The following is a 26,595-nucleotide window of genomic DNA, read 5'->3' on the forward strand; positions in this document are numbered from 1 at the left end:
GCAACTCTTCTGTAGATGAGGAAGGAACTGCCAAGCTCTTAATTTAGCCCTTTCACTAACAGAGATGGATCAGGAGAGATGATGAAAACATAAGAATTGCCATTGACCGGCTCAGACCATAGGTCCATCTTGCCCAGGCTCCTGTCACACAGCGGCCGAGACAAGATGCTGAAAGGGAGAGAGAATTGGGTCTGACCGGGGTTTTTCTCCACTGTTCCTCTCTCCCTTGCAGCCTCCAGCATGTAAGGTCTAGGAAGTCCTGATTCAGAAGCTGTATCCCGATCTCCTGTGCTCAATAGTTACTAATGTACCTTTCCTCCAAGAATGGGTCCAGTCTATTTTTGAATCTTGGGGGTCTATAAGACCTTGGGGGGTTTTAAGAGGAGACGGGACAAGCACCTGGCTGGGGTCATCTGACCCCAGCACACTTTCCTGCCCGGGGCAGGGTTCGGACTCGATGATCCACTGAGGTCCCTTCCGACCCTAACAACTATGAATCTAGCTACACTTTCAGCTTCCACATCTGGTGGCAATGAGCTCCATGCTTTAATGGCACGCGGTGTAAAAAAAGAACCGCCTTTTAGTTAGTTTTAAACTCATTACTTACTAGCTTAATTTTGTGACCCCTAGTTCTTATACTGTGAAAGACAGTAAATAATACATTTCTATGGACTTTCTCTTGACTGTTTATAAACGCTTATCATTCCCCCCCCCGGCAAGCGTCTGTTTTCTAAACTGAATTAAACCTGGCCTCTTTAGTCTCTGAAGCCCCTCCATACCACCAGTCATCCTTGTTGCCCTTCTCTGGACCTGCTCTAGTTCTCCTATATCCTTTTTGAGGTGTGGGGACCAAAACCAGGCACAATATTCAAGGTGTGGACGTACCGTGGATTGATATAGGGTTATAATGATACTTTCTGTTTGGCTGACAATTCCCTTCTTAATAATCCCTAACATTTTGTTTGCCTTTTTGATGGTTGGTGAGCACCGAGCTGATGGTTTCAGCCACGTGTCCACAATGATCCCTCTTTTCTGTAGAGTAACAGTTAATGTAGAGCCCTGGACTCATAGGGGCCTTTAGGGTTAATTCTGCATGCTCTGTAAGTGAATTGCAATTGGAGACACAACAAAGTGAGCAACTAGTGCCACACAAAGATTATTAAGATAGGAGGAGCAAAGTTCCCCGCCCACGCTGTACTGTAGCAATAGCGAACCTGCTGCAAATGCTGCACAGACTGCTTATGCAAGTCTCTTATCTGCATGCTGAATGGGGCCTAAAATTTAATTTTCCCCTTTTCTGGGTAAGTGGCCTAACCACTAGGCAAGAGATGGGTGGTGGATCCTCCATTGCTCATCTCTCCCAACTGTACAGTTAGTCCAATAAAAGAGTTCACCGAACAAACCTGGCTTCTAACGTATTTCCTGGGCCATCACAGCTACAACAACTCTTCAGCCCCATTACCACAATGGAAGAGTTACAGGCTTTCCTGAGAAAATCTCCCCAGGCAAAATGAGTGCTTTTTGGCCAAGTGACTGCATAGGTTTAGATGTCTAATAGGCAGAATAGGGATATGGAGCCAACTGGACTGCCGTTAGGCAGCTGTTTGCTCAGCATGCAGGCACCCAACTCTCAGTGCACTTTTGGGGGGGGCTTTAGACACCAAAGCATGCACAATTCTGCTCTGGAAATCAGGCCTCTCCAAATTAGGCAGTGCAGCAGCCAACTGATGGGCTTACCTCCTTTACTAGATTCAGACGTTAGTACTAGTGTAACCCAGTGCATGTGCCATTAGCTGTGCAAAATCTCCAAGAGGGAATGCCGATGAAAGTCATTGAACCTTGAGCGTAGAATAGCTTTAAGTCCTCCACAAATAATTTTTAAATGCTGGAAAAAAAACCCAGAGTAAATGACGCTTGCCTTAGGCACATGTTACTAAAGCAACAAAAAGCAGCACCTTCTCCCTTTGCTTTGCTGCAATGGAGTTGTATTATCTTACTTAAAGTTGGAAACTCAATTACGGCACTGACCAAGCTGCAAGGTTTTTCCTTCATTAAAAGCAACAGTGAGAGAGAAACGGCTTTTGTCGTTAAGCTGCTTGATAAAGGTCCCAGGGAGCTGGCTTGTGGACCTTTCCCCGTGTCACAATAGCTGTTACTAAGGCAAAAGAATTTGGATGGGTGGGGAAAAGAAAAATATTCCTATCTGAATGAAAAGCACAGTTTCCTTTTCATTGAGCAAACTCTCTGCACCCAGGCGTTGGCAAGCAAGGCTTGTTTTCATAAGTAAATGTAACAGGCTAAATTGACCACTGATTGCACTGCTTTGGTACAGCAGCACAGACCCTTTGTCCTACGGTAAGGAGATTCAATAATGATAGTTTTACAAATGTTCCCTTTCAGCCTGCAGTCCAGAGCAATTAAGCATGTCATTAAACACAATGGTGATGAGTTGTCTGGGCACACAAGGCCACCAGGAAGCTTGGCCCTCAGAAGAGGGCTTATCCTCCAGAAATTTTCAGCAGGATTTCTCAGAGGAAGAGCTAGTGCACCAGGTGGCTTCAGCCTCTTGGGAAGTAGGGGACAGCAGAGAAATGGCATATCTGCGTGTTCTCATTGACCAAGCCACACACACTCATTGACCAAGCTAATGGACCGAGCGACTCAAATTCAAGTTCATTTTTTTTTTTAACTGTCAGTTAATAATATTTTTCTCTCTCCCATCGTAATTCAGCCAGGTCATTAAGCACATGCATTGCTTTATGCATTTGAATAGTCCTGTTAACACACGTAAGTGTGCTGCTGCATCTAGGCAATCAGGACTCATAGTAGAGAACGATATCTTTTATTAGACCCACAAGATTCTCGCAAAAAAAAATTCTTTAATTGCTAAATCTAGGCTTTAAACTTCTAGATTCAAAGATTTTTATATTATTTATAAAGCCAGAAAGGATCATTTTGATCATCTAGTTTGACCTCCTGAAGAGTGCAGGTCAAACAGTGTTCCTGAAGTCATTCTTTGAACCGAAACACGTCTTTTACAGAAATACCCGGCCTTAATTTTAAAATATCCAATGTTAGAAAAGCCACAGCCATCCGTAGTAAGTTGCTCCTATACTTCACTACGCTCACTGCTAAAAATTGGCACTCTTTTGGTAGTCTGACTTTAGTTAGCTTCATCTTCTAGTCGTTAGAGCTCGTTATATCTTTCTGAACTAGCATGAAGAGCCCTCCGTTACCTAATTTTCCGTCGTCATGTAGATACCTGCAGACCTTCTCTTGCAAACACGGTTCTTTTTTTTTTATCATCCTCACTCACCTTCTCTTTCAGGAAGACCTTTCAGAAGATATTAAGTGAAATGTTAGGATTTTTTTTTTTTTTTAAAGACGTGAGATCTTGATTCACTCTTATTAATGGACTACCAAGGTGCTGAGCTGATGCCAAAATTAGATTTGCAAATCAGATGGAGGCATACAGATTAGATGCAAACAGAGGGGCAGACCAGGAGCTGAAGACAAGGGTGATATGCAAATTTGCATCAGCTGAGGGTCTGGACGAGGGAAGTTTGAGAAGTAGTTTACTTCATCGTTTTGTGTTCTGGAAAGACTCATCAGACATGCATCCATTCCAGACAGATAATTACTTGCATAGGAGAGCAAACTGCCCAGCACACTCAGATGATATAGGTTAAGAATATGAACTAGTGTTTCTGCTACTACCTGAAGAGTCAGATGCAAAAGTGGGATCTGAGCACAATTTTAAATGCCGAAGTCCAAGCAATTCTGAAAACCAGTCTCCAGCTCTTTTTAGCATTTTTTTTTTTCCCTAGCTCAGTGCCCTCATCCCATTCCAGTAGGAATCGGACAGCGCCATTGCTCCCAACATAAAAGAAGATCAGGGGATTTTGTCCTCATCCCTTCAGGATTTGTTTCAGCCTCTGCTCTGCAAATCATATCCTCGCTCTTGGCAGGCAGGAGCATTCCCATTTCCTATGTCCCCTCTGGAGACATCCCTGTTGGTGCTTCTTAGTGAAGCGTCCCCAGTCCAATAGATCTGCTTCTTCCTGGTGTTTTTCATGAATGGCTCGTCTTCTCTTTTCCATTCTCCCTTATGTCCACAGACTGTTCCATCCTCTTTTTTCCCCACTCCATTGTATATTGTTTTCATTGCCCTTAATCCCCAGTGTCTGCCTCTCTCCATTGCCTCTTTCTCTCTCCTTACAAGGCAGTCTGCTCCTGTCCTCATCCTGGCCACCCTATTTTCCATTCCTGCCTTTTTCTCCAGTGCACCTGACCCTTTCCTCAACTGTGTCTTATCCATGAGCTGGTCCTTTCCTCTGCCTCGTCATCAAGGTCATGTGTTCCCCTATGTCACCTTCCTTATCTTGGGGGTCTCTTCAGCAAGGCCCTGAAGTGTCCAGGTTGCTTCCTCTCTTCTCTCTGTTATTATGGCTCCAGATCCCTCCCTGGGGTCCCTCATCACCTGCACATGCATCTCTCTTTCTCAGATCGTGTCATTCATGAGCACCGACAGGTGACATTTCATATACCAGTGGCATCTATCTGGTACCCACTTCTTTCCTTTTTCGTGTCCTTGTCACGAGGTTTTTAGCAGAATTTGCAGATTTGTTGGAATCGGACAGGACCGCGCCCAGAGCGCTTCTGCGGTGGCCTCAAACTTGCAACCTCCGGGTGGTACCCACTGAAGGACCGTGTACCTCCTGTATCTTCTGCATCTGGGACCCTTTGTTTTCTTTCCCATTGTCCTGGCTTCCTCCCTTGCCATCTTACACACCATCCTCATCCTCCTTGTCCCTACTTTGGCAGCCTTTCTTAGAACGAATGACATGCTGAAGCTTCAATAGGGTTTGCAGGTCCTACTGCAGCTTGAGCTGGATGAGACGGGGTGGGAGGAATGACAAGACAGGCACACGCAGGGTGTCAAAGCTCGCACCCAAGTTTATTGTGAGTTAAACCAACAAGGTTAAAATCAAAGAGAAAAAAATATATAAGGACAAAGTATGGAAAGTATCTAGCATAACTCAGAACTGTCCTGAAGAAATCTGGTGTTGGCTGGGCAGTCAGGTCACAGGTGTGGTCAAAGACCCTTCTGCCAAATGCCTCTCATGGACTCTTGTCTTCACGAGTGTCACTGAAATATTTGCTGCTTAGCTTTGCCACAGCTTGCAAAGACTGTGGAGAGCTGCACTAGCAAGGCAGATGGGCATTAGTTGACTTTTAGCTGCCTGGTTTTATGGAGGGTCCATGGGAGCCCAACACAACTTTGATTACAGACGATGGGAATTTATCCCTTGACTTTAACTGGAGTCCAACTATGGAAAGACTTCAGACATCAGTTGGAGGGTTTACCAGCTGCTTGAAGAATGGGGGTCTTTCTTTGTTTTCATGTATTTGGTGACATCATTTTCTTTTGAAAACCTAATATCCAGCAGCAGATACCAGCACAGAGCAATTCCTTACTGCTTAGGAAGCCCCATCCTGATACCTTTATTCAGGCAGTGTATTGTTCCCTATTCCACAAGTCATCTACCTTCTTGAGACCAGCGTGCTGCACCGTACCTTTCTTTAACTGCACTCAGGAAGGAGGAGGAAGACCTGCCTTGCACCCGCTTGTGCTGGGTCTGGTGTGAAGCACGGCTCTTTTGGTGAGCAAGTGCAGTGGGAGGCAATGGAGAGGATCAGAGACTACCTATGCCCTGGCCACATGCTAAGAAAGCAGCATCTAGGACTGCAGTATTTCCCAGCCTCCCCACACCCAGTTCATTCCCAGAGCGTGGGGCCAGCTGGAGAGGATTGGCACTCTCAGCCTAACCAATAAGGAGCAAATTGCACTATTGAGTTTTACACAATGATTTCCCATGCCCCCACTTTACCTCGCTCTAAAGCCATGCATTTAATTCTCCAACCTGCCCTATCCCTTTTTCCTAATGGGATGCCAGCCACAGCCAGGGCTTTGTTATTCCAGTGAGCAGCATGCTCATACAAATGGGAATCCGTTGAAAAAAAGGAGCAGAGATTTCCCACACACAAAGCTTCACTGAGTACCCCCACTCCCTCCCTGACCTGACCTGAACCAACATTGCCTCCAAAAACCCTGCGAAACACCAACTCCACTGCTCCATTGGCTCAGGAAGGAAGGGACCGACCTGTCGGCCTCACTGACTGGGCACATCTGGTGTGTATTTGCACTCTGCTAGGGGTCTCAGTGCCACTGCAATGAGCAGGACAGAGTCATTTAAATTGGTCACATTCTCTGGAGGTGAAAACATGCCCCCTGCCCGAGTCTGCCTATCTTACCTGCTCCAGCCAGCATCCAATAAGGGGCTGAATAGTATCTCTCAGGCAGCTGCACACCTCTGCAGATTTCCCGAGCCGCAGTCACATACCTATTGGCACAGAGTGACAGAGTGTGTTTGTCAGGAGAAGAAAGGCAAAGAGGGAAATAATACAAGAAGGAAAAATTCGACTGGAATAGCATGGGGGTGGGAGCGGGAAGGCTGACATTGTGTAGCTGCCAGTTCTCTTCCCAGTCTCACGCTAGCTCTTTAAGTCACAGAGATGTTACCGAAAGGGCCAGAAAGAGAGACACAGGCTGTTAATTAATAGAGTCCCTAATGAATGCCTTTGTGCAAGGAGCTGAAGATGAGCCCTGGAGGTCTCTCCCATCCCTGAGATCGTATGATGAAAGCATCAACCAGCATGTAAAACCTAAAGCCATGCCCGGCGCATTCATTCGTGTTTCAAAGCTGGAGTTAAACTGAGGTTCAGAGTTGAGTGGGAAAGAGGGGTTTGATTATGGCAGCTTTTGCCCAAAAGGCAGTGTCAGCTTTTTTGGGAGAGAGGGAGGGAAGGGGATGGAGAGAGCGCAGAGAGTTTTCACTTTGTCTTCCCCACCTTTCCCTGCACAGAGGAGCTGGTTTGGTACCTGGCAGAGGGAGAAAGCTGATCCGCAAAAAGGGGCACAGTAATTACCACCTTCCCTGGCACACAGAAAGTATCCATGAGCCTGACATATTCTTTGCCCTTGTGGCAGGGCACTGTTTGTGCCTGCCACTTTAAGGGCCCAGCCAAGCAGCCAGCAGGTGCCTCATTGCGGCAGTCATTTTAGATTCAGATGCCTATATAAGCAGAATATTTTGCTGCTGGCAGGCAAGCAGCAACATTGCCCAGCTGTGAGGCTTCATGTATCATCCTGGAGGTAAGGGAGGAGCTGTAGGGGATGGCTAGGAGGCTCCTGGTCCTGGGCATGACCTAAAACTGCACCCTGCCAGGCATGGTTAGCCTCGTGGGGCTCTCAGTGGCGCGGGAGCCCCCAGGAAATGCCAGGCCAGTTACCACCCCGGTGAAAGGTGGGTTGGGGTGCCTTAACCCCAGCCCCCAGAACCAGGTGGTCACCTGCTACTAAGGCCCAGAGGGCAGACCCCAGGTGAGAGAGTGGGGTTAGAGACTCAGACCTGATAGAGAGAGTACCCCCGACTGGTCAGTGCTGGGGCCAGGACCAGGATGGTCAAAAGGGCCAGGGGCCCACCGCGAGGGACACCCAGAGCTAAGAGGGCCTGGGGTTTCCAACTGGCCTTGGAGGTGAGGCCAAGGCCTGTATGGCCAACCTGGTGGACCACACCCGAAAGGGGAAAATAGTTTCAGGGAGCTAGTTAGCCTGAATGAAGGCGGGGTAGGCCGCTGAAATGGAGGGATTTTGGAGGAGTCCTGATCAGAGAAGTCTGGGGTCCAACATGGGGCCGGCAAGGTTAACATCAGCTGGATGCCATCTGCAAGGCATGGGCTGTGGTGTAGGGGAGGTACGGAGCCGCAGATAGCACCTCCTGGCATCAGGGCAAGAAAATGAGCAGCCTCCTGCCTAATTAAAATCTTTAAGTAATTAACAACAAGGCGTGGCCGGTGGGAAGGTGGGTGGTTGGCTCAGAAACAGGTGGGCGGGACATAGGAAAAATCAGCCCTGAGAAGGCCCTCTGTTACATCCCTGTAGCGTGCTTCCTGGGCAGTGCTACATATCCAGCACTACATATCCCCCTAGGTATCTCCAGGTAGGCTGCAAGAGTAGGATCTCACTGGGTGAGGATGCCTGATCGTAAAAGAAAACAAGATATTCTGATTTCTTTTCCCCTTTGCTGCTTCTTTAGTCCGGGGCAGAAGCACAGGTTGAAACACAGGCAGGGAACAAGGCACGATGCTCCTTGTGAGAATCTGTGACTTTGCTTTTAATAAGTGTGTATAGAGGATGTAGAACAGCAGCATACAGATTGCCAAGTGTGTCCCTACACATTAATATATGGTAAATAATTAATGGCAAAGGGGAGAGACACGAGCAATGGAAAAGTAAGGACTCTCATACTGCCTGGGTAAGCGCTGGAACAGGTTACCCAGAGAGGTTGTGGAATTTGCATCCTTGGAGGTCTCAGGTTGCAGCAAGGGAAGTTCAGGTTGGATATTAGGAAAAACTTTATCACAAGGAAGGTAGCAAAGCACTGGACCATGTTCTACCTAGAAGTGGACTCTCCATCCTTGGATGTTTTTTAAGACCCAGCTAGACAAAGCTTTGGTTGGGATAATGTAGTTGGGGCTGGACCTGCTTGGAGCAGGGTGTTGGACTAGATTTGACCTCTTGAGGTCCCTTCAACCCTCAATTTCCATAATTCTTGTAAAGTCCCTGACTATCTTCCCATTAGAACCCCAGCCTTGGATTTTTCCTTCTATTGTGCCAAGAGGTCTAATTCTACCAGGACCAGAAAGAGTTAATTAATATCTCAACATCCTTGTCTCTCCTGGAAAGTGAAGACATGAATTTTGAGGGTTTTCTGTTCTGTTGATTATCTTTCACTTGACAAAAATAAAGGTGCTACAAGCCCCATCATAATTATGTAGTTGATTAGCACCAATAACAAATTAAGGAGGATAGATATCCCTGTTCAAGCTGTTCAAGACAGCATTCTTTTTTTATTTTTTTTTTTTTTGAACTTTTAAGTTTGTCTCTGTGTAGTTAGCTGAAGGACTGGTTCACTCTGGTCACCATTTTGGACATACTCATGTGGCTGTTTGAGACATCTAAACCAGTATTCATAGCCGTCCAAATCTAAAGGCTCTGATCCTTAAGGCTGGTTCAGGATCGATCTCTGAGGAGTCAATTCCTGCTGAAATGGATGGGAGTTAAATATTTTTTGTGCATCATTCCCACATGGGTGTGCATCAGAAATAATTCATTCTGATGAGTCGACAGATAGTCACGCCAGTGTAAAGCCGGAAATTGGGCCCAAAGTAAGGAGACTGGGCAAAATAGTCTCCTAGCTGGTATACACTGGTATCGCTCCGCCGACATGGATAGAGTTGGTGGGGGTGCAATCCTGACCTTGTTTTACATTTTGCAAGCTCATAATACGAGAAGTTGCACCGGGTTGTTGGAGGTAACCCTTGTATTAATAGAGATGGCCTTGCAAATGTCTTGACATTTAAATCCTTTCAGCTGATATTAGTAGGGTTAAACCAAAAAGAAAGGCCAAGGTTGCATAAGGGGCCCTGGGGATGTGTTTAGGCAGGCTTGCTGCCAAAACAATAATGCTGTATATGGGCACTCTGTGGCCCCAAACATCTTACAAATGAAGCCAGTGGGAAAATTGCCGTTGAACCGACTTCATTAGGGACAGGACAGCACCCTAAGTGTGCTCCCAGACTCCCCACCCATACACATGTATGTAGAAGAGGGAGGATTTCGTTCCATGTGACCTTCGTGTCTGCACGTGTGTAAAAACAGTACCATATCCTCGAGGGATAGCAAATTTCTCTCTCAGAGTTAAAGATGGTCCCAAACATAAGCCGCAACTGGAGCTCGGTTGCTCAGCCCCATCTCTAATGCACCTGCGGCTGAATAGATGCGGACTAGACAGTGAGAGATGAAGGGCCAGTTGCTGAGAACCAAGTAGAGTCCCCCACCGGTTTAAGACCTAAAACTTATGATCGGACTGATTTCCTCATGGTAGAAACAAAATGATTGCTGGTGAAGCCACTGAAGAAGGTCAGCGTTACATCTGTCAGGAACTTAAACAGAGGAGCTCCAAATATTCAGCCCAAAACGCACATAATTCAGAAGTTGCTTTTCTTCAATCAGTAGTTTTGAGGACATCTGTAGGTAAAACTGATACCCGTGGATTCCTTCATCCACTGTTTGCTATTCCAGCTATTGGACAAACTAGCTGGCTGAACACTGTCCTACTTTAGTGATCCAGCTCTTATTGCTGCCCCATACAAGTCCAAGGCACTTTTAAGGCATTTCAGACCGTAAATCCCACGGAGCTGGACCCAGATTTTACTGTAGGACAGCGGAAGTTAAAATAGTGAGGGATTTTAATGTCCTTTCTAACTCACTTAGATGGGGGATGGTTTGGCTAATCAGGTTGAAACGATCTGGAGGCTGATTTGCAGAGGAGTTTTACGGTGGAATTAGAAGCCACTTTGCTTCTTTGCAACAGCTTTCATTAACATCATCTGGAGCCACCGAGAACAAGGCCCCTGGAGTGACACCCCGGCCCCATCAAGGTCAATGGAGTTTGCCATCAGGTGCAGTGGGCCCAGATTGAACCGCAGAGGCCACGCTTGGGTCTTCTGTAAGGAGGAGAGTAGACAACCAGCCCACCGTGGCAATAGCCAGAGAGAGCAAATCTGTGCTTTCAGAAGCATTCATTCGTTGCTCAGACATCTCCCCCTGCCGCTGCAGAAGCATTCACTTTCAAGGGATTTTGCTGCTTCCAAAGGGCTGACAAGCTCAAACTCCTCCTTGACAAGGCAGATGGCCGGAGACTGCAATGATTAAAAAAAATAAGGATCTTCCTATACCCCCTTTTCAAAGGAGAGCCAGGCCGGACATGAGCAATCTCTCCTGGAAATCCATCCCAATCTCGCTGTTACGGTGCACCCTGGATTCACAAAAGAGGGCTGCTCTGCCACCCAGGAGCTGGTAATGGTCCCCCAGAGGATGTCCCCCACTTGAGGGCAGAGACTTCTGTCCTTGCCACCTCCCCACCCCAGACACGCTTCTTGTGCTAGATCGGTGGTCCTCCACCTATTTAGACTCAAGGCACCTCTCATTAGACTCAAGACACTCACTGGAAAAGGCCAGCTCTTAGCTTTCACTGATTTTGTTGCTACAGAAAAAGAATAGAGCAAGTCTTCTGTTGCAAAGTACTTGGGAAGACCACAGCGGGTCAGAATGGTTTTGACACCTTGGGGCTCCTATACACATGCAGGGAGGGAGGCTGCTCTGACACTAATTACAGCGCGTCACAGCAGACTCGATTAATGGAGTCTGCTGCGGTGTGGTAATTACTGCACTGCAGCAGACTCCAGCGTCATGTGTATCAGCGTCCCCATGCTGAAACATGGAGGTAGGGCGCTTTAAATTTGACGATCTTTAGTTCAAAGCACCCTACTGCCATTTTTCAGTGGGGGGACCCTGATACACATAATGCTTCACGTGCACTTTTAAATAGCGTGGTTCTTGGAGTTGCACTAATTAAAGCACACGCACCCCCCACGTGCATACACACCTCCCAGAGCACATCTATAAACACCCCTGGATGCCTATTTGAAATCTCTCGATTTATCTTACGAGTTGTACAGAGGTGTGTGCACACCTAATGGTGGCAATATCACATGGCACCCCACAGCACGCTTAAAAGGATTTAACAGCACACTGTGGCACCCTGGTTGAGAATGACTGTGTTGGATGGTGGTTTAGGAGCCAGCTACGATGCTAGAGGAGATGTGGGAAGATTATATTTCCTCTGCATCAGCCAGGATCATACAAGAGGAACCGAGTTGGGAAGCAGAGCTTTTTCTCAGTGAAGGATGCCCAGAAGAGGAATGCTTTCTTGTAGGAAGTCTGATAGAACATAATAGAGGACTAATCTCTTCCCACCAGCCTTTCCTCAGCAGAGGCAGTGAAATCGTAGCCAAAATCTACATTCCCCATAAGTGTCTCACTCAAAAAGCCCCACAACAGACCATAGCAGAGAGAGACATCCTATTAAGAGAAAAACCTCTTTCTCTGAAGCCTGATTACAAGCTGATATGGTGATGTGCCTCTCACTGAAGTCAGGGGAAGCTGCATTACCTATCCAAAGACAACGCTGGATGTCTATAGCTTCGATTACATCGTGTTTGGTGCTTTATTAATATATAGATGAACCAGACAGGAGGATAAAACAGTGAGACTGAGACTTTACTGCACGTGGAAATCCTACAGACAAAACAGCTCTCCAGTTATTTCAGCACTCTTAGGGTGTGGACAAATGTGCAGCCCCTTTAAAATATTACAAAAGCAGCTGAAGCACTCCAAGATAGCATTTGTTTAAATAAGGAACTATTTTGAAGTATTTCAGTTCCTGTTATGTGTGCAGGGTCCGGGTGATGGAGAGGGAGCAGGATGGAAAGTCTGCAGAATGGGCAGCTGGTTCATTAGGGACAGGACAACACCCTAAAGTCGCTCCCAGACTCCCCACCCATACACATGCACATAGAAGAGGGTAGGATGCTCCAGCACTTGGGGCCTGCTGAGTGCTAGATAGGCCCGTGCAAGCCGGCAGCGATCCAATCTGGCTTCGGATCCAGCCGCTTTGGATGGCCGCGATCCGATCTGGAGCTCTGGACCGGGTTTCCGCCTCAATCCAGCCAAAGCTTCAGAGCTGCCTTGGAGATCCGGCCATAGGGTATAATGGGGAATCAATGAAATATCTATAACTTTGTTGTTTTTTGTCTGATTTGGATGAACCTTGCAGGGATGGTAGCATAAAACCTGCCAAGTTTCAAGAAGATCGGTGCAGGGGTTTGGGGAAAACTGCACCCCAAATTCTTGAAAGGCAAACTCATGTCACGGCTGTGTGTTACAACACAGGGGGGTGAAAACTGCAGGGGTGGTAGCTCTTGCTGAGGCCACAAAGCCTGCCACATTTCAAGGAAATCAGTGCAGGGGTTTGGGGGGAACTGCACCCCAAGCTGCAGACAAGCAAAACTCGTGCCATGGGTGACACTATGTGTGCTAAGGCGCAGCAGGGTGACAGCTGCAGGGGTGGTGACCCCTGCTGAAGCCATGATGCCTGCCAGCTGTGGAGGAGATTGGTGCAGGGGGGCTCTGGGGCCCTGCACCCCTAGCTGCTGACGGGCAAAACTTGTGCCACTACTGCGTCTGTCTTTGGGGCAGTTGATTGTGTGTATTCATAGATGTTAGGGTCGGAAGGGACCTCAATAGATCATCGAGTCCAACCCCCTGCATAGGCAGGAAAGAGTGCTGGGTCTAGATGACCCCAGCTAGATACTCATCCAACCTCCTCTTGAAGACCCCCAGGGTAGGGGAGAGCACCACCTCCCTTGGGAGCCCGTTCCAGACCTTGGTCACTCGAACTGTGAAGAAGTTCTTCCTAATGTCCAGTCTAAATCTGCTCTCTGCTAGCTTGTGGCCATTGTTTCTTGTAACCCCCGGGGGTGCCTTGGTGAATAAATACTCACCAATTCCCTTCTGTGCCCCTGTGATGAACTTATAGGCAGCTGCAAGGTCGCCTCTCAACCTTCTCTTGTGGATGCTGAAGAGGTTCAGGTGCCCCAGTCTCTCCTCAAATTGATTCTTTCCTCTCTCTAGCCTGGTTTTGTAGGTGCTAATTGATGCTTGTTAAGTTGTTATGTAGTAGCTAGGTCCTGTGTACGGAGCTGGTTCCTGAGTGAATTGTGATTGATTGATTGGTTACTGGGAACACAACAGCTTAGCATGAGAGGGTGTGGGGACTGGGCTGGAGAGTCAGGGTGAAGTTATGTGTCACACTTAGACCATGCTAAATCTGTGGAATGGAAAATGGTGTTAAAGTTAGAACATGCTGCGAGCAGTCTCACGTTAAGGGTTAATACCATTTCTGGCCTACACAGGTCTGACTTGCTGCTAAAGAGCTGGTGAGCAGAGGCCTGGCTGAAAGGACATCTGGGCTGTATCCTGCTCTGGGTGTTGGGGGTGCTGGGAGAAGTGCACCCGGGAATGCTAAAGGGCTGCAGATAGCAACATTTATCTCCGTGGAGCAGACTAAAGTTACCTTAACACGAGCTGGGTGGCACAGCCCAAAGTTAACCCTCACCTGAAACAGCGTAGCTTTGAGATGCTCAGAGGGCACGTAGTGTGAGTTAATGAGCTTTAATACACAGATGCTCCTATTTTAAGCATTCTTAGTATGATCTAAGTGTAATGTGTAACTTCACTCTCAAAATCCTGGTAGCAGAGACCCAAGCAGCCCATGCCCCATACCCAGCCCCACTTCAGAGACATCCTCTATAGGGCTGTGCAAAGCTTTGGTAGCTAATTAGATATGGAGGAGATTCAGCCCTAGTCGGGGACCAAATCTCTGAGTCCAAATTGAATGAGGAGACCAAGTAAAAGCATCCTAATCAATTCGGAAAAGATTCAGTCGATTCAGAGATTCGGCCATGGACTAAACAGGCAGCTGACAGCTGCCTCCCACTGGTAAGTCTGTTGGGGTTGGGGGGAAGGGAGGGAGAGATTGGGGCTGGGACTGGGACAAGCTGCCTATCCAGGGCGGGGGGCGCGTTACTTGGGGAAGGGGGCGCAGGATGTGGGCGCAGCAGCTCTGGGAGCGGGGGCTCTGCCCTGCTGTCGCTTGCCTAGCCAGGGTGGGGGAGGCAGGATGCAGACGCAGCTCTCTCCAGGCAGAAAGGGGCAAGCAGCAACAGGGCAGAGTCCCCGCTTCCAGCACTGCCATGCCCGCATCCTGCGCCCCCCGCACCGGCTGGCAGGTGGCAACAAGGCAGAGCCCCCACTCCCAGCACTGATGTGGGCACAGCAGTGGTGGGAGTGGGGGTTGTGCCCTGCTGCCACCTGGAGCAAACCACACCTGTGTCGCACACCTCCCACGCCAGCTGGGCAAGCAGCAGCAGGGCATAGCCCCTGTGGCTCCCCACACTGGGGCAGAGGCAGGCACAGCCAGGGGAGCCCTAGGAGAAGCCCCCATGGCTTCCCTGCCCGGCCCCATCCCCTGCCCGGCCCCAGCCTCCTGGCACTTAAAAAAGCCCCACAGTCACCAGCTGCAGCAGCGGCAATTGGGGCCACTGGGCGCTCATGGCAGAGCCCCCCCACACAGTGCGGGGCGGTGGGGGGGGGCGTGGGGATCTCCCAAATGGTTGAGGGTGACAATAAAACAGTGTCAGTAAAACCCTAAATGTGTCCCTACTATGTTAAAGCAACTCAAGAGTTTGTATAAGATGCAGTGCAGCAGAGACCTGGGGACAGGCGGATTGTTTGCTACACCTTTAAACAGAACTAGACCCAAACAAAATACTTAAAATGAAAAGACAAATGCATAAAATTTCAGCCCAGGACTATCACCTCTTCTCTGCACTCCTTGGTGTATACTAGCAGCATTCATTAAGCATTAATTACAGTACCCACTGGCAAGGATTTCTTTTCTTCCCATTTCCTAGCAGTTTGTCAACTAAATCTGCCTTTTAATCTTTTTTCTTTCCCCCTGGAGCTTTGCACCTGAATTGTCCATTACACAGACAGCTACATTTGGGCTTTGCTGACTGATCAGGTTTGTTCCAGAAGCTGGCAGCTTCGATGGCACTTAGCTTGTCCCACAGGACAGCTTGTCAGGTGAAAAGCAGCGTGGTCTGAGAAAAGGTGTGAATCACACCACCTTCCTCCTGGCCTCAATTCACTTTTTGGGGGCAGCTTTGCAGCAGAGACCTGCACTGCAGGAACTTGAAATTTCAGCGGAAAAGGGTATCAGCTGCTCCCCAATGACCCTCCTTTGTTCGGTGTCTGTAATTACAGAATGGCAAGTGTCTGCTGAGTCAGCCCCTCGATTCAGAGAACGGCAGCATTTCTTCTCCCCACCCCTCTTCCCCACCCCCTGCCATACTTACCTGATTGCTTCTGGCAGCGCTTTGCAAACTAGCTTGCATTTGCAGTCACAGCAACAACAAAAAAAGCAAGTTAACTGCTTGTCTGCTTCTGGAGAGCTCCATTACAGCAACCCCCAGGCTTGCTTTGTGTTGCCTGATATTCCAGGGATAGCCAGGCAACAGGATCAGCTGTCAGGTCTCAAGAATAAAGCTTTTAAATAAAATCCAGTTGCAAAAAGCAACTGTAGGGCATGGGGGTGGGAGGGTGAGGCGATCCATTCATCCGCCTGACTTGAGAAAGACTACTAGTGCCCCTTGCTGGACTGGACCAGCTTGGTAGTGTTTCCTCATCTCTTCTGCATGCCCTTACACCTGCCTCTTTCCTAAATGCCCTCCCATGGTGTTGTCTCAAATGCACTTTTACTGCCATCCTATAGACCAGGCATGTGTTTCACTCAAGTGACCGGTGCTTAAATGCCCTGTACTAAGTTCCAGCTGAGCCCAACTCAGAATGGCTCCCGCTTACACCAGGTGTAAGTTTGGCCATCGGCTTGCTGCCAGTGCCAACCTCTACCTGAAGTAATGTGCCATATCTCCAGCAACAGAAATGAGAAGTCACAACAGTGGTGGATCTGGCTCTTTGTCCCTGTTCTGAGTCCCCTCCCCACCTTTTCTGAAGTGTTTTCATCCTGCCCTTCTCGTGGCCAGCATTGCTGCAACTATTCAGCTCCACAGGCACACGAAAAATCCCCTTTCCTTTCAACACAGACTACTGACTTTTCCATACAGTTGCTTTCCTTAATGGCCCTTCTTTTTGCCAGTTTGCATGTCCTCAAGGGCACCTGGGTCTGAGAGGGTGTGGACATACAACCGGAGCCCGCTCCCACTTCAACCCTGGGGGAAGGAGTGCTGAAGTTGGAGCAGGTTCACCGCATCTGAATTGTTCTCAGCTCCTCGACACAGAACAATTAGAATAGATCAACTGCTGCCCTTTTGAAGCAGTCCCTCTCTTGACAGCACTCCATGCCTTCATGCATCCACACCCAGAGTATACTGGATGCTGCATGCAAAGCAAGAGCACTGCCTTGAAGACTAGATGCCTGATTCTGTGTTGCCTTGTAGAGCAGTTTACACCTAACCAAAATGCTTCCCTAACCAAAATGACAGCAGGTGCGGATGGGGAAATGACAGCACGTTGCCGGGGTGCAGATTTACAGGGAGATATTTGCCACGTCACAACCACAAGGGACTTACCTAGCAGTTGTTAGCAATAGTAATTATGACAAGTAATTTTTACACAGAAAGCACTCGGATGCTATGGTGATGGGCAGAAGTTCAAGAATCTGTAACAGACGGATTACTTTAGTTGATGATGTGGGACCAGTGTAATAGCCCTTCCCATTTACGTGGCGATTTGTAAATATAACTGTTTGCTCTAGATTTAGGACCCGGATGCCCCTGTTGCTCTCAGGGACCCTCTCGGGGAGGAGCCGAGACAAGGAGGGGAGCAGGGGTGGGGACCCTTTGCTGCTCCAAACTCCTCCTTTTGTATTCTCCTTCCCTCCTAATGACTCCTGATGCCTCATCATCCATGGCTATGGCTGATTGATCTCTCTGTGGTCATCACACTGTCCACGTTTTGTTTTGTCAATACAGTCCAAGCTCATCACAAGCACATCCTTCCCAAAACAGGGATTTCAAGCCCCCCTTTGGTCTTGTGAGCTGGTGCCACCCTATCTCACATTATGGAACAGCGTGGTACATGCCCCCAATTTCTCAGACTATGTGTCCTTGCTACTTAGACAGCCTATCTGCTTCTGATGGCTGAGAAAATTGCGTGCGAGACCCAGGCTTTCAGAAATCAATTAACCTGCGGCCTGTCCTGAACAGTTCTAATGCGTATACATATGCATGTACATATGCCTGTGCATATGCATATGCATTAGAATTGTTCAGGATGGGCCGCAGGTTAATTGATTGCACTATAACCTACTGTCGAGATGGGCAGCATACTATCTATAAGCCCATTCCCAAAAAGCAAACCTTTAAATACCATTTTCAAGCCATCAATAACAAAGGATTTTTTTTTTGCCTGAGGAAGTTTGCCTCCAAAGTGCGAAGGGCAGCGCGAGGTCAAAGGATACTGGCACCAGAGGCCGGTCAGAGGGGGTGGTCCCCATCTTGCCAGTGAATGCGGTGATGATAGTCGGTGAAGGGTGTGAAAAGGGGACGCAAGTACCTTGCGTTTGATGCAATAGAGAAGAACCAATGGCAGGGTACCAAGCAAGGCCGATGTGAGCAAAGCAATGGGAGAGGAAACATTTACAGAGGCATTCTGGGTACATAGGAGTAGGAGAAAGTTATGGAGAAAGTATGTTAAAGAGTGAGAAAAGGATGTTGCAGCAATCAAGACGAGTGGTGGGAGCCTGGATGAGCGCTTTAGTGGTGTGGGTGGATAGGAAATGCTGCATCTTAAGAGCTGCCCCTCACTTGTCCCGTAGGAAATCCTTTTCTATGCACTGCCCTGAACTGCTTTCGCCTTTTACCTGTAACTCGCGGTGGGGTTTGCAATTAAATTGAAGAACATGCTTCTGACAGCAGGCTATAGTGCAGTTCCTACCAGCTGCTCAGTACCGTATGCAAACAGTGCTTGTACTGTCCAGGGCTAAAACAGCAGCTCTGGGGGTGGAAGAGAGCTGCAGATCAATAGGAAAGGGAGATGAGGCGCCCACTCACTGTTTGGAAGTCCAGGCAGACTGTCCATAGGCAGAACGTCAAGTCCAAAACAGTGGAGGAAGGAGGCCAGGGTAGTTGGGGAGATCTTCAAACTGTGCTTTCATTCCTATTCAGCTCAAAGCAAGCTCGTTTCCAAAGAAATCACCATTCTCTTCCCTCTTCTCGGGGCCCCATCTCCACGGCAGTACTCAGGGCAGTGTGGTGAGGAAGTCCTTCTTCTGCAAGGGTAGACCCTTTCTATTATCTTCAGCTGGCAGGAATTCATTCAGAAGTCACTTCCCCCCCTACCTGTCACACTGTCATCTGTATCTGTCACCACAGCTACCCCCCTGTTCGATGTAGGCTGCTTGCTGTGAGACGTTTCTGGTACAGCTTTTGGCTGGCCCCTTTCCTGCTCCCATCCTGAAACAAAACAGCTGCTTCCACCACGTCCTGTTTAACCCCCGTGCAAGCTCAGCCATGCACAGTGAGCATCTCCCCTTCTGCTCTGGCTAATTTTTACAGATCATGCAATGCAAACCCATGGGATCAAATGCATTGGGTAGGCTTTTCCCCAGCTCAGACCTGATACTCTACCCATCGCATGCTTGTCTCCTCCTTGCTCCCATGCTACCTCCTGAGGGACCTCCTGCCATACCTCTGCCTAGTTGCTCTGCTTGTCTCCCTGCCAGTCAGACCTGTGAGGACAGGACCTTTTTTTAGCTCTGGAGCCACTGGGATGTCTGGCAATTCCTACTCCCTTTCTAGTCCCATGGCCAGATGGAGTACCTGGGTAGGACAGCGAGCCCTGTCTTGGTCCTCTTCCGCTGTCTTGGTCCTCTTCTCATGATTTAGTGAAGGAAAGGCACTCCCACAGCAGCCATCTGGGCAAAGCTGTGTGACCGATCCCACCCCTGCACACCACATCCAGAGACCTCTAAAAAGAGCAAGACTCTCCCTTCCTGATCTTTGAATGGTACACCATGCCCTAAACATCACTGCAGCATTTTAGAGGCTGCTGTCAGACTGAGAGATCAAACTCCCAAAAGACCGAGTAGTCCCCCGTTTGGATTCAGGCCCCACACCTATCACAAAAGTATCCAGGCCAATGCCAAGAGGGTGAAGATGACCCTTTAGCAGATCCCCACAGGAAGGACCCCAGGCTTCACACAACCGGGAGGAGAAGAGTTTGTGGGATCAGAGCTAACCTTTAAGATCTGAGAGATTCCCTCAGGAGGCAAAAATACCTCCAGGAGATCTACAGAGGAGTCAAAGGTATGATAGCAGCGTGTGTAGACATGTCCCAGTGAGCGGTGACATGGGCTTCTCCATTTGCTAGGTGCTCAGGTAGGTCTTGAGGAGACAGGCAGGCTTGTATAGCCCACAGGGACCCCCACGCTGGATCCAGGATGTCTACGCCTGCTGAAATTCCCCCTCCGATGGCAACGTGAGTGTCCCCGTTGACCATAAAGGGTGTGTCTACACATCACCCTATGGCAAAGTAGTACCACGCTATATCACTATATGGCATGCTATGGCAACGTAGCAATCACATGGGTCTACACACAATCGGCAGCTCCAGCCATAGCGGCATGCTCCCCCGTTATAGTGCGCCGCTGCAGCAACATCGTGGTAACATCTAACCGTCCACCACGCACACAGCACAGTACAGGCAATTACTGCACTGTGCTTTAGTGCTTCCAAAGTACTTTTGGAAGTACTAAAGCATGGCGCCTTAGCAATGTCGCTGTACGGCCTTCTCTTCAAACCACCCTCTTCAAACCAGTCCAGTTCCTCATTGTGTTCGGCACCTAATATTACTGCTCCAGGAGGAGAAATCTCAGGTGTGGGGCACAGATTAAAGCAACGGTCTCTCAAGAGGATGCACCAAGGTCAAAGCAGACTGGGTTTTGGTGCCATGCACTGGGGCCAGCCAGCATCAAAATACATCGCTGCATTACCTGGAGCCCCCAAGGTGCTGCCTATATTTCAGCTGCCGAAGTAGGGTCAAATCCTTCTTGGTTCACTCTCCCATATTCTCCAATGACTACTCATAGAGGTAGGGCTCCAGCCTTTGTTTCAGCTGCAGCATGTGCACCAGCAGGGAGCCAGCTGGCCAGGTGCGCTGCGATAGTGCAGAGAAGGGAACAGCTGTTCAAGATCTGACCAGGGATTCGGCTGTCGTCTGCGGTGCCTTGTCAGCTCGGCTCCGCATTGTCTTCCCTTCCCCGGGAATTAGCTGTACTGTCACTTGCCTGCTTACCTCTGTGCCGCCCTGCAGCAAGATACTGCTCATGCCATCTGGCAACCAGGAGAGGGGGAGAGCTGGCATGCATACAAATTGTGTTTTGCAGGAGTGCAGAAGGGTCCCTCATGCAATGCATGGGTGGATTCTAGGGGGCTTGAGTTAACGAGTAGGGATCAGCAATGACAACTGTGATCTCCACACGTGTACTGATTTTACTTGATTGCACTGTATCAAGTGAAAGGAAAACAGCCCATTTATAGCTCTTGCTTAAAAGGGAGGGAAGAAGAGGACCAAGGAGCAGATCCTTGCAAGTTCAACCTCACTAGACTCCACTGGACACTTTGGATAGTATCTAGCCACAACAGGCCAGTGCTTGATGTAGTTGGATATGTCCTTCCCAACAGTCGCCAGTACTCGGTGCTTCAGAGCGAGTGGCAACAGACCTGCCTCTTTGGGCAATTATTTCCTGAGCCCAGACTGTTACTAGATAACCTGTTCTCTGAACAGGGGTGAAAATATCTCATATATTTCTTTTCCCTGTCTCAAGCAGCTGTTCTCGCTGCCCAGAAAACACCCAATTTCTTTGCTTCAGTGAAATCAAATGACCATGAGTTGCTCTGGCTATTTGTCCATTGTGTGAGGAAATAAAAGTCCTCTTTTCAGTGTCCAATTTCGTGCTTTTCAGTTTGATTGAGCGTCTCCTTTTTGAGAGTTGTAATGGGGTAATGCCACTATTTAGCAAAGCCTTCGATAAAGCCTCTATTCACCATAGTTCTCCTCTTCATATTATTCATTATTTTAGAAATGTCTTTCACAGCCCTTCTTACTCATTTCTTTTCTAAAAGGGAGAGTCACCATCTTGTTCCTATTTCACCTTGGGCAGACTTTCCATTCCCCTCGCTGTTTTCACCCCGCATAGCCAAACCTCTCCTTTCTGGCACATCCATTGGGTGGTGGGGGCCCAGAACTGGACATAGTCTTCCAGGTTGATTTCCTTAGAGCTGACTTTAGACCGTGGCTGGAGTAGCCCTCACCCCCTCTTTGCTTCATGAGCTGATATGGGTCATTCTGGTCCACAAAAGCAAAAACTCCACCTCCCTCCCCATGCTGGTTCAGGGTTGTGAGCAAAGCAAGAGCCCACTCCTCAGCGATCCGCTCCAGGGTGGGGAGTAATGGGTAAAAGTGCCCAAATCTACCAGACTGGCCTCTCGGGGTACAAATATGAGGAGAGGAGTCCCGTTCTTTTTTCTGACATAGCATGGCTGTGCAATCAAGTGGACAGGGTAGCCCCCAAGGAGTACAGGTACAGGGCTTGTTACAAGGTGAGCATTAACAGGAAATCCATGTATTTGCTCTTATAACTGAAACCCACTCCTTCAGCTCACTGCTGTTCATGTCTTCTCTTTCAGATTGGCTGCAAGGCCGCCATGGTTTTCTTTCAGTACTGCGTCATGGCCAACTTCTTCTGGCTGCTGGTGGAAAGCTTGTACCTGCATACCCTCCTGGTCATCTCCTTCTTTTCAGAGAGGAAGTACTTTTGGTGGTACATCCTGATTGGCTGGGGTATGCATCTCCTTGTCAGTGAATGATAGGAGCACAGACTCAGGGTGACCCGGAGGCATCTCAGTGGGCATGTCTACAAGTGCACTTTAATGTGCATTTGCCTATTTTAATGTGCATTAACGCATCCCCAAAAAAGTGCACTGAAATAGGCTAATGCACCTTTTTCTGGTACCTCACAATGGAAGTACTAAATTTAATGCGCATTAGCAAAAGTGCATTAATGAACATGTAGACGCACCCAGTGTGTAGCATCAAAGAGGACAGAGGAGTTGTTTGTGTGTGACCCTTCTGCTAGGTGTATTAGTGGCATGAGGGCCGCTGGTGATAATATCTAGGGGTCCTTTTTAGAATCAATTATAAATGGTTGGCTACAACCGTATCTTCTCCTTGGGCTTATGGATTTCAAATGTAAACCACGTGGTCTACAGATGAGTGGTCACCTGTAAAAGTGTTTTATCCTTCCAGCACTTGCACACTCAAGAACCCTTGGAAATAAAAAGCCAGTAATACACCTCATTGGAGAAACCAGAATAAATGGCTGTCTGCATAGTGAAATGAAGCCAGCCAAAACTAGAGCCTGATGGTACAACCACCCCCGCGAACATTTATAGGGGCTACGCTGCCTGTAGAGGGCTCAGAGCTCTTCTTGGTGAAACAGCCCTGACCCATCTGGCGTGAATCCACTCGGGCACAGGGCAGTCAGATAGGCAGCCCAGGGAAGTCTGTATGACCAGGTTGTGCTTCCATCTGCAAATGCCAGATCAGGTCTAGATTTTTTTTTTTTTAAAAAGGGCTGTAACATTTCTGCAGCTCTCAGAGGAAGTGGTAAAAAGTCAGCTCCATGAAGGATCAGCACTGTAGGTAGGGAACCCAGAAAGAAAAAACCTAGACCTCTCCAACAGATTCCTTGCTCTTGTCGAATCAGAGTCCACTGCCTCTTTCCTCATCTAAAACACTGCACAATTTTTCTTGTATCCTTGTATACATCCATTCATATGCTGCATTGCATATCATTTCTAAGTGCATACAAACCCCAAAGAACACAGCATAAAGCATTGTAACCGAACAGTACTGGGATGAAATGCTAATTTATGTAAATGAATTCTGCCAGAAGTCATTTTTCTCCTTTCTCTTACAGAAGAAGCAGGGTACTTCTTTCCCCATCAAACCTACTGGCTCCAGGGCATATATGTCAGAGAGTAAAATTGGCTTCTGTTTTCAATAGCTGGGGCGGGGTAATAATTAGACTGGGGAAAAGTCTTGCTGGGAAAAGTGCAGAATACCATTGTGTCCCATACAGAAGCATGCACTGGAAGGAACAATCCTGTACCAGTAGGGGTTTCTTTACTTACCTTAATTGTAATTTCCATCAAAACCAATGAGAGTTGCACTCCCCTTCACAGTGTGGAATAGGGACCCTTTTCTGTATTGGAAGGAGACAAGGCATGATGTGAACAAACCTGGTTTCAGACTGAATCAGTCCAATTAGATGCTTTCTAAATGATCAATTGGACCTAATATTGCTTTTATCTCAATGCTGTGGGAGGGAAAATAGGAGGTCTAGTTTTGAATAACAACAACCTCAAAGATGGGCTTTAATAATAGGATTGGAAGAATGAGCACTTTTCATCGGTCCTTATGTTACATTTAGGGAATAGTCCTTCGGCCCTTATTCATGTGAATAATCTCTCTCTATATATATCTATATCTATCTAGCTATAGATAGATATAGAGGGATATAGATATATATCTTCAGCCCTTATTCATGTGAATAATATATATATCTCTATATATATCTATATAGATATAGAGATAGATTATATATATATAGAAATCTATGAAATATATATATATATATATATATATATATACACACACACATTCATACACGTACAGCAGCCTAATGGAATAGATTTATAGATTGCTTGGGCGAGTAAAGAAAACTCAGATAAAACCAAATTCCTGGACTGAGCCTATGTCGGGTACAAGTAGGGGCACTGGTTTCTACGTGTTTCATTGCACCGTTCTAATGGTGTTTTATAGGCAATGCTAATACCTCTATTAAACATGTAACTTTAGCTGATACATCCATAACCCTACTAACTAAAGTACTAACACCAGCATGTTAGCCAGTTGAGACTGCTTGAACTAGCTTCCTAAATTCATTTTATTATGTATCAGAAAGCAAAAATATCAAATGAAGGAGGCAGAGGCATCTGGGTCTGGAAGGATGCTCAAGTGAGAAGTGATGTCCTGGCATACACTTCCACAATTGTTGCCGCTGTTATCCCTCTTTTGTCCTAAAGCGGCATCCAGACGTAGACCATAGTGTTAAGTGCTTTAAACAAAAAGAGGGTCCCTGCCCAAAAGAAGCGGTGTAAGACAGGAGCTATATGGCTGGAGAGCTCTGTCTATATAGATAGATGGACGGGGTAGGAAGACAGTATGTTCAGCCTGTCTGATGCACCATTGTTGTATAACGGCCTAACCATTGCTGAAGGTCTTAGAGGCATCACAGACGAAGAGAGTTTTAAGAAGGGATCTGGAGAGAGACAATGAGGACTTTTTTTGTTGTTTCCCATGTACAAGATCGAAAGCTTGAGAGAGAGCACCCAGGCGTGTGTTTGAAGATCTAACAGATGAGCATGAAGTCTGGCGCCATTGCTACATCAGGCATTAACATCACAATAGCACATGAGAGATGCTTGTAAGATGCAGATAGGTCCTGAAAGGGGTTGAAAGAAGCAGCCATGCCATTAATATTACTTTTCTTCTGACAGGTGCCCCCACGTTGTTCATCACGGCTTGGACTGTCACCCGGATTCACTATGACAACGAGGGGTAAGCCTATGGGTTCACCTTCACTTCCTCCTATTTCAGACACGTGGAAGGAAAATGTATCCTTCCTAACAGATAAGCCCAAGCTCTTCTTACTAGAAAGGAATTGGGGAATGTCTTGGAAAAAACGCAGCTCTTGTTTTAGCATCTGTGGGCAGCGATGAAAGTATAACCATGCTAAAAAAATGACACAATTTAAACAACGCATGTTTAAAATAATGGGAGAAAGGATTATCTTATTTTTCAAGCCCAGAACTGGGCTTGAAAAGAGGGCAGGACTCTGCTGCTGAGATTTCTCTATGACCTTAGGAGAGTCACTCGCCATCCCTGTAGCTCTCTTTCTCCTTCTGTGCACAAAGCCAATAATATTAATCTCACTTCCAGGGTATCGGGGAGGTAGTCCACACTCGATTAATGCTCCTAACAGGCTTAGGCAGCTGGTGTACAAGGTGCTTCAGAAATGGCAGGTCTTACTGAATATATTAGACAAATACATTCCTGGCACAACAGGGTTGCTAGCTTTATTGACATTACTAGTGCTAATTTTTGGATGTACTTGTCCCATTGGATCAAATTCTTTCCCACAAAAGGGTTGTAGCACTCTTGCAAGAGCCAGTAGCAGTCACATTTGTTTGTTGGGGTGTGGAGTTTGGCTCTAGTTTTCCACACAGTATTAATCCCAAATGGAAGGAGAGCAGGAAATGCTTTCTAGTCTCCTAACTCAGCCCCTCCACTTCAAGTACTTGAAACCCCTCAGTTTCAAGTACTTGAATCATTGAAGCTCATTCAAGTAATGATGGCTTGTAGGTAGTGAGTGTCCTTATCGCTGCTATTTTGGTATCAGAGAGCTTGTTCCTCCCTTCCTGTCTTGTGCATTGTCAAGCTGGCATCACCTTGAGTACCTTCTCACGTCCTTCTGCTTTCCTACCAGTATACCCAGGGGAGCTCTGTTAGCATGGGCCAGCTATCTTCCCATTCAGTCCTTGGGCTGAATCCACAGCAGGCTAACTGAAGGTTACACCTGACCAAAGATGCCAGTATGGGGGATGGATCTGCAATGTGCACAGCAACCTCGCTGTGCATTTCCCCATCCGCACAAGCACAGACTGAGCAGAGCACAAAGGTGCAAACAGGATCCAAGAACTGCACTTGGGCCCATAAATGTGAAGGAGAATCTAACCCAGGAGGTGTCCAAGCTACTCCTCACTAACTTCCTGGGGGCCTACGTAGTGTACACGGTGTGTGTGTCCACGTGGGCAATTAGCATGCTATAAATCCACATCCTATCTTGCACTTCCTTTGCACAA

At 47.7% G+C, this 26,595-nt stretch overlaps 1 protein-coding gene across 2 annotated transcripts in view; it reads left to right on the forward strand.

Annotated features, from left to right (window-relative positions):
• Window positions 1–26,595, forward strand: part of LOC102564825 (vasoactive intestinal polypeptide receptor) — a 175,431-nt gene that overhangs the window by 128,827 nt on the left and 20,009 nt on the right. For both annotated transcript variants that reach the window (XM_006269009.4, XM_059729231.1), the window contains exons 7-8: window positions 22,297–22,450; window positions 25,231–25,291. In XM_006269009.4, the coding sequence (XP_006269071.3) occupies window positions 22,297–22,450; window positions 25,231–25,291 (215 nt within the window). The remainder of the gene's footprint in view (window positions 1–22,296; window positions 22,451–25,230; window positions 25,292–26,595) is intronic.

Source organism: Alligator mississippiensis, chromosome 5 (assembly GCF_030867095.1).
Source record: "Alligator mississippiensis isolate rAllMis1 chromosome 5, rAllMis1, whole genome shotgun sequence".
NCBI lineage: Eukaryota > Metazoa > Chordata > Crocodylia > Alligatoridae > Alligator > Alligator mississippiensis.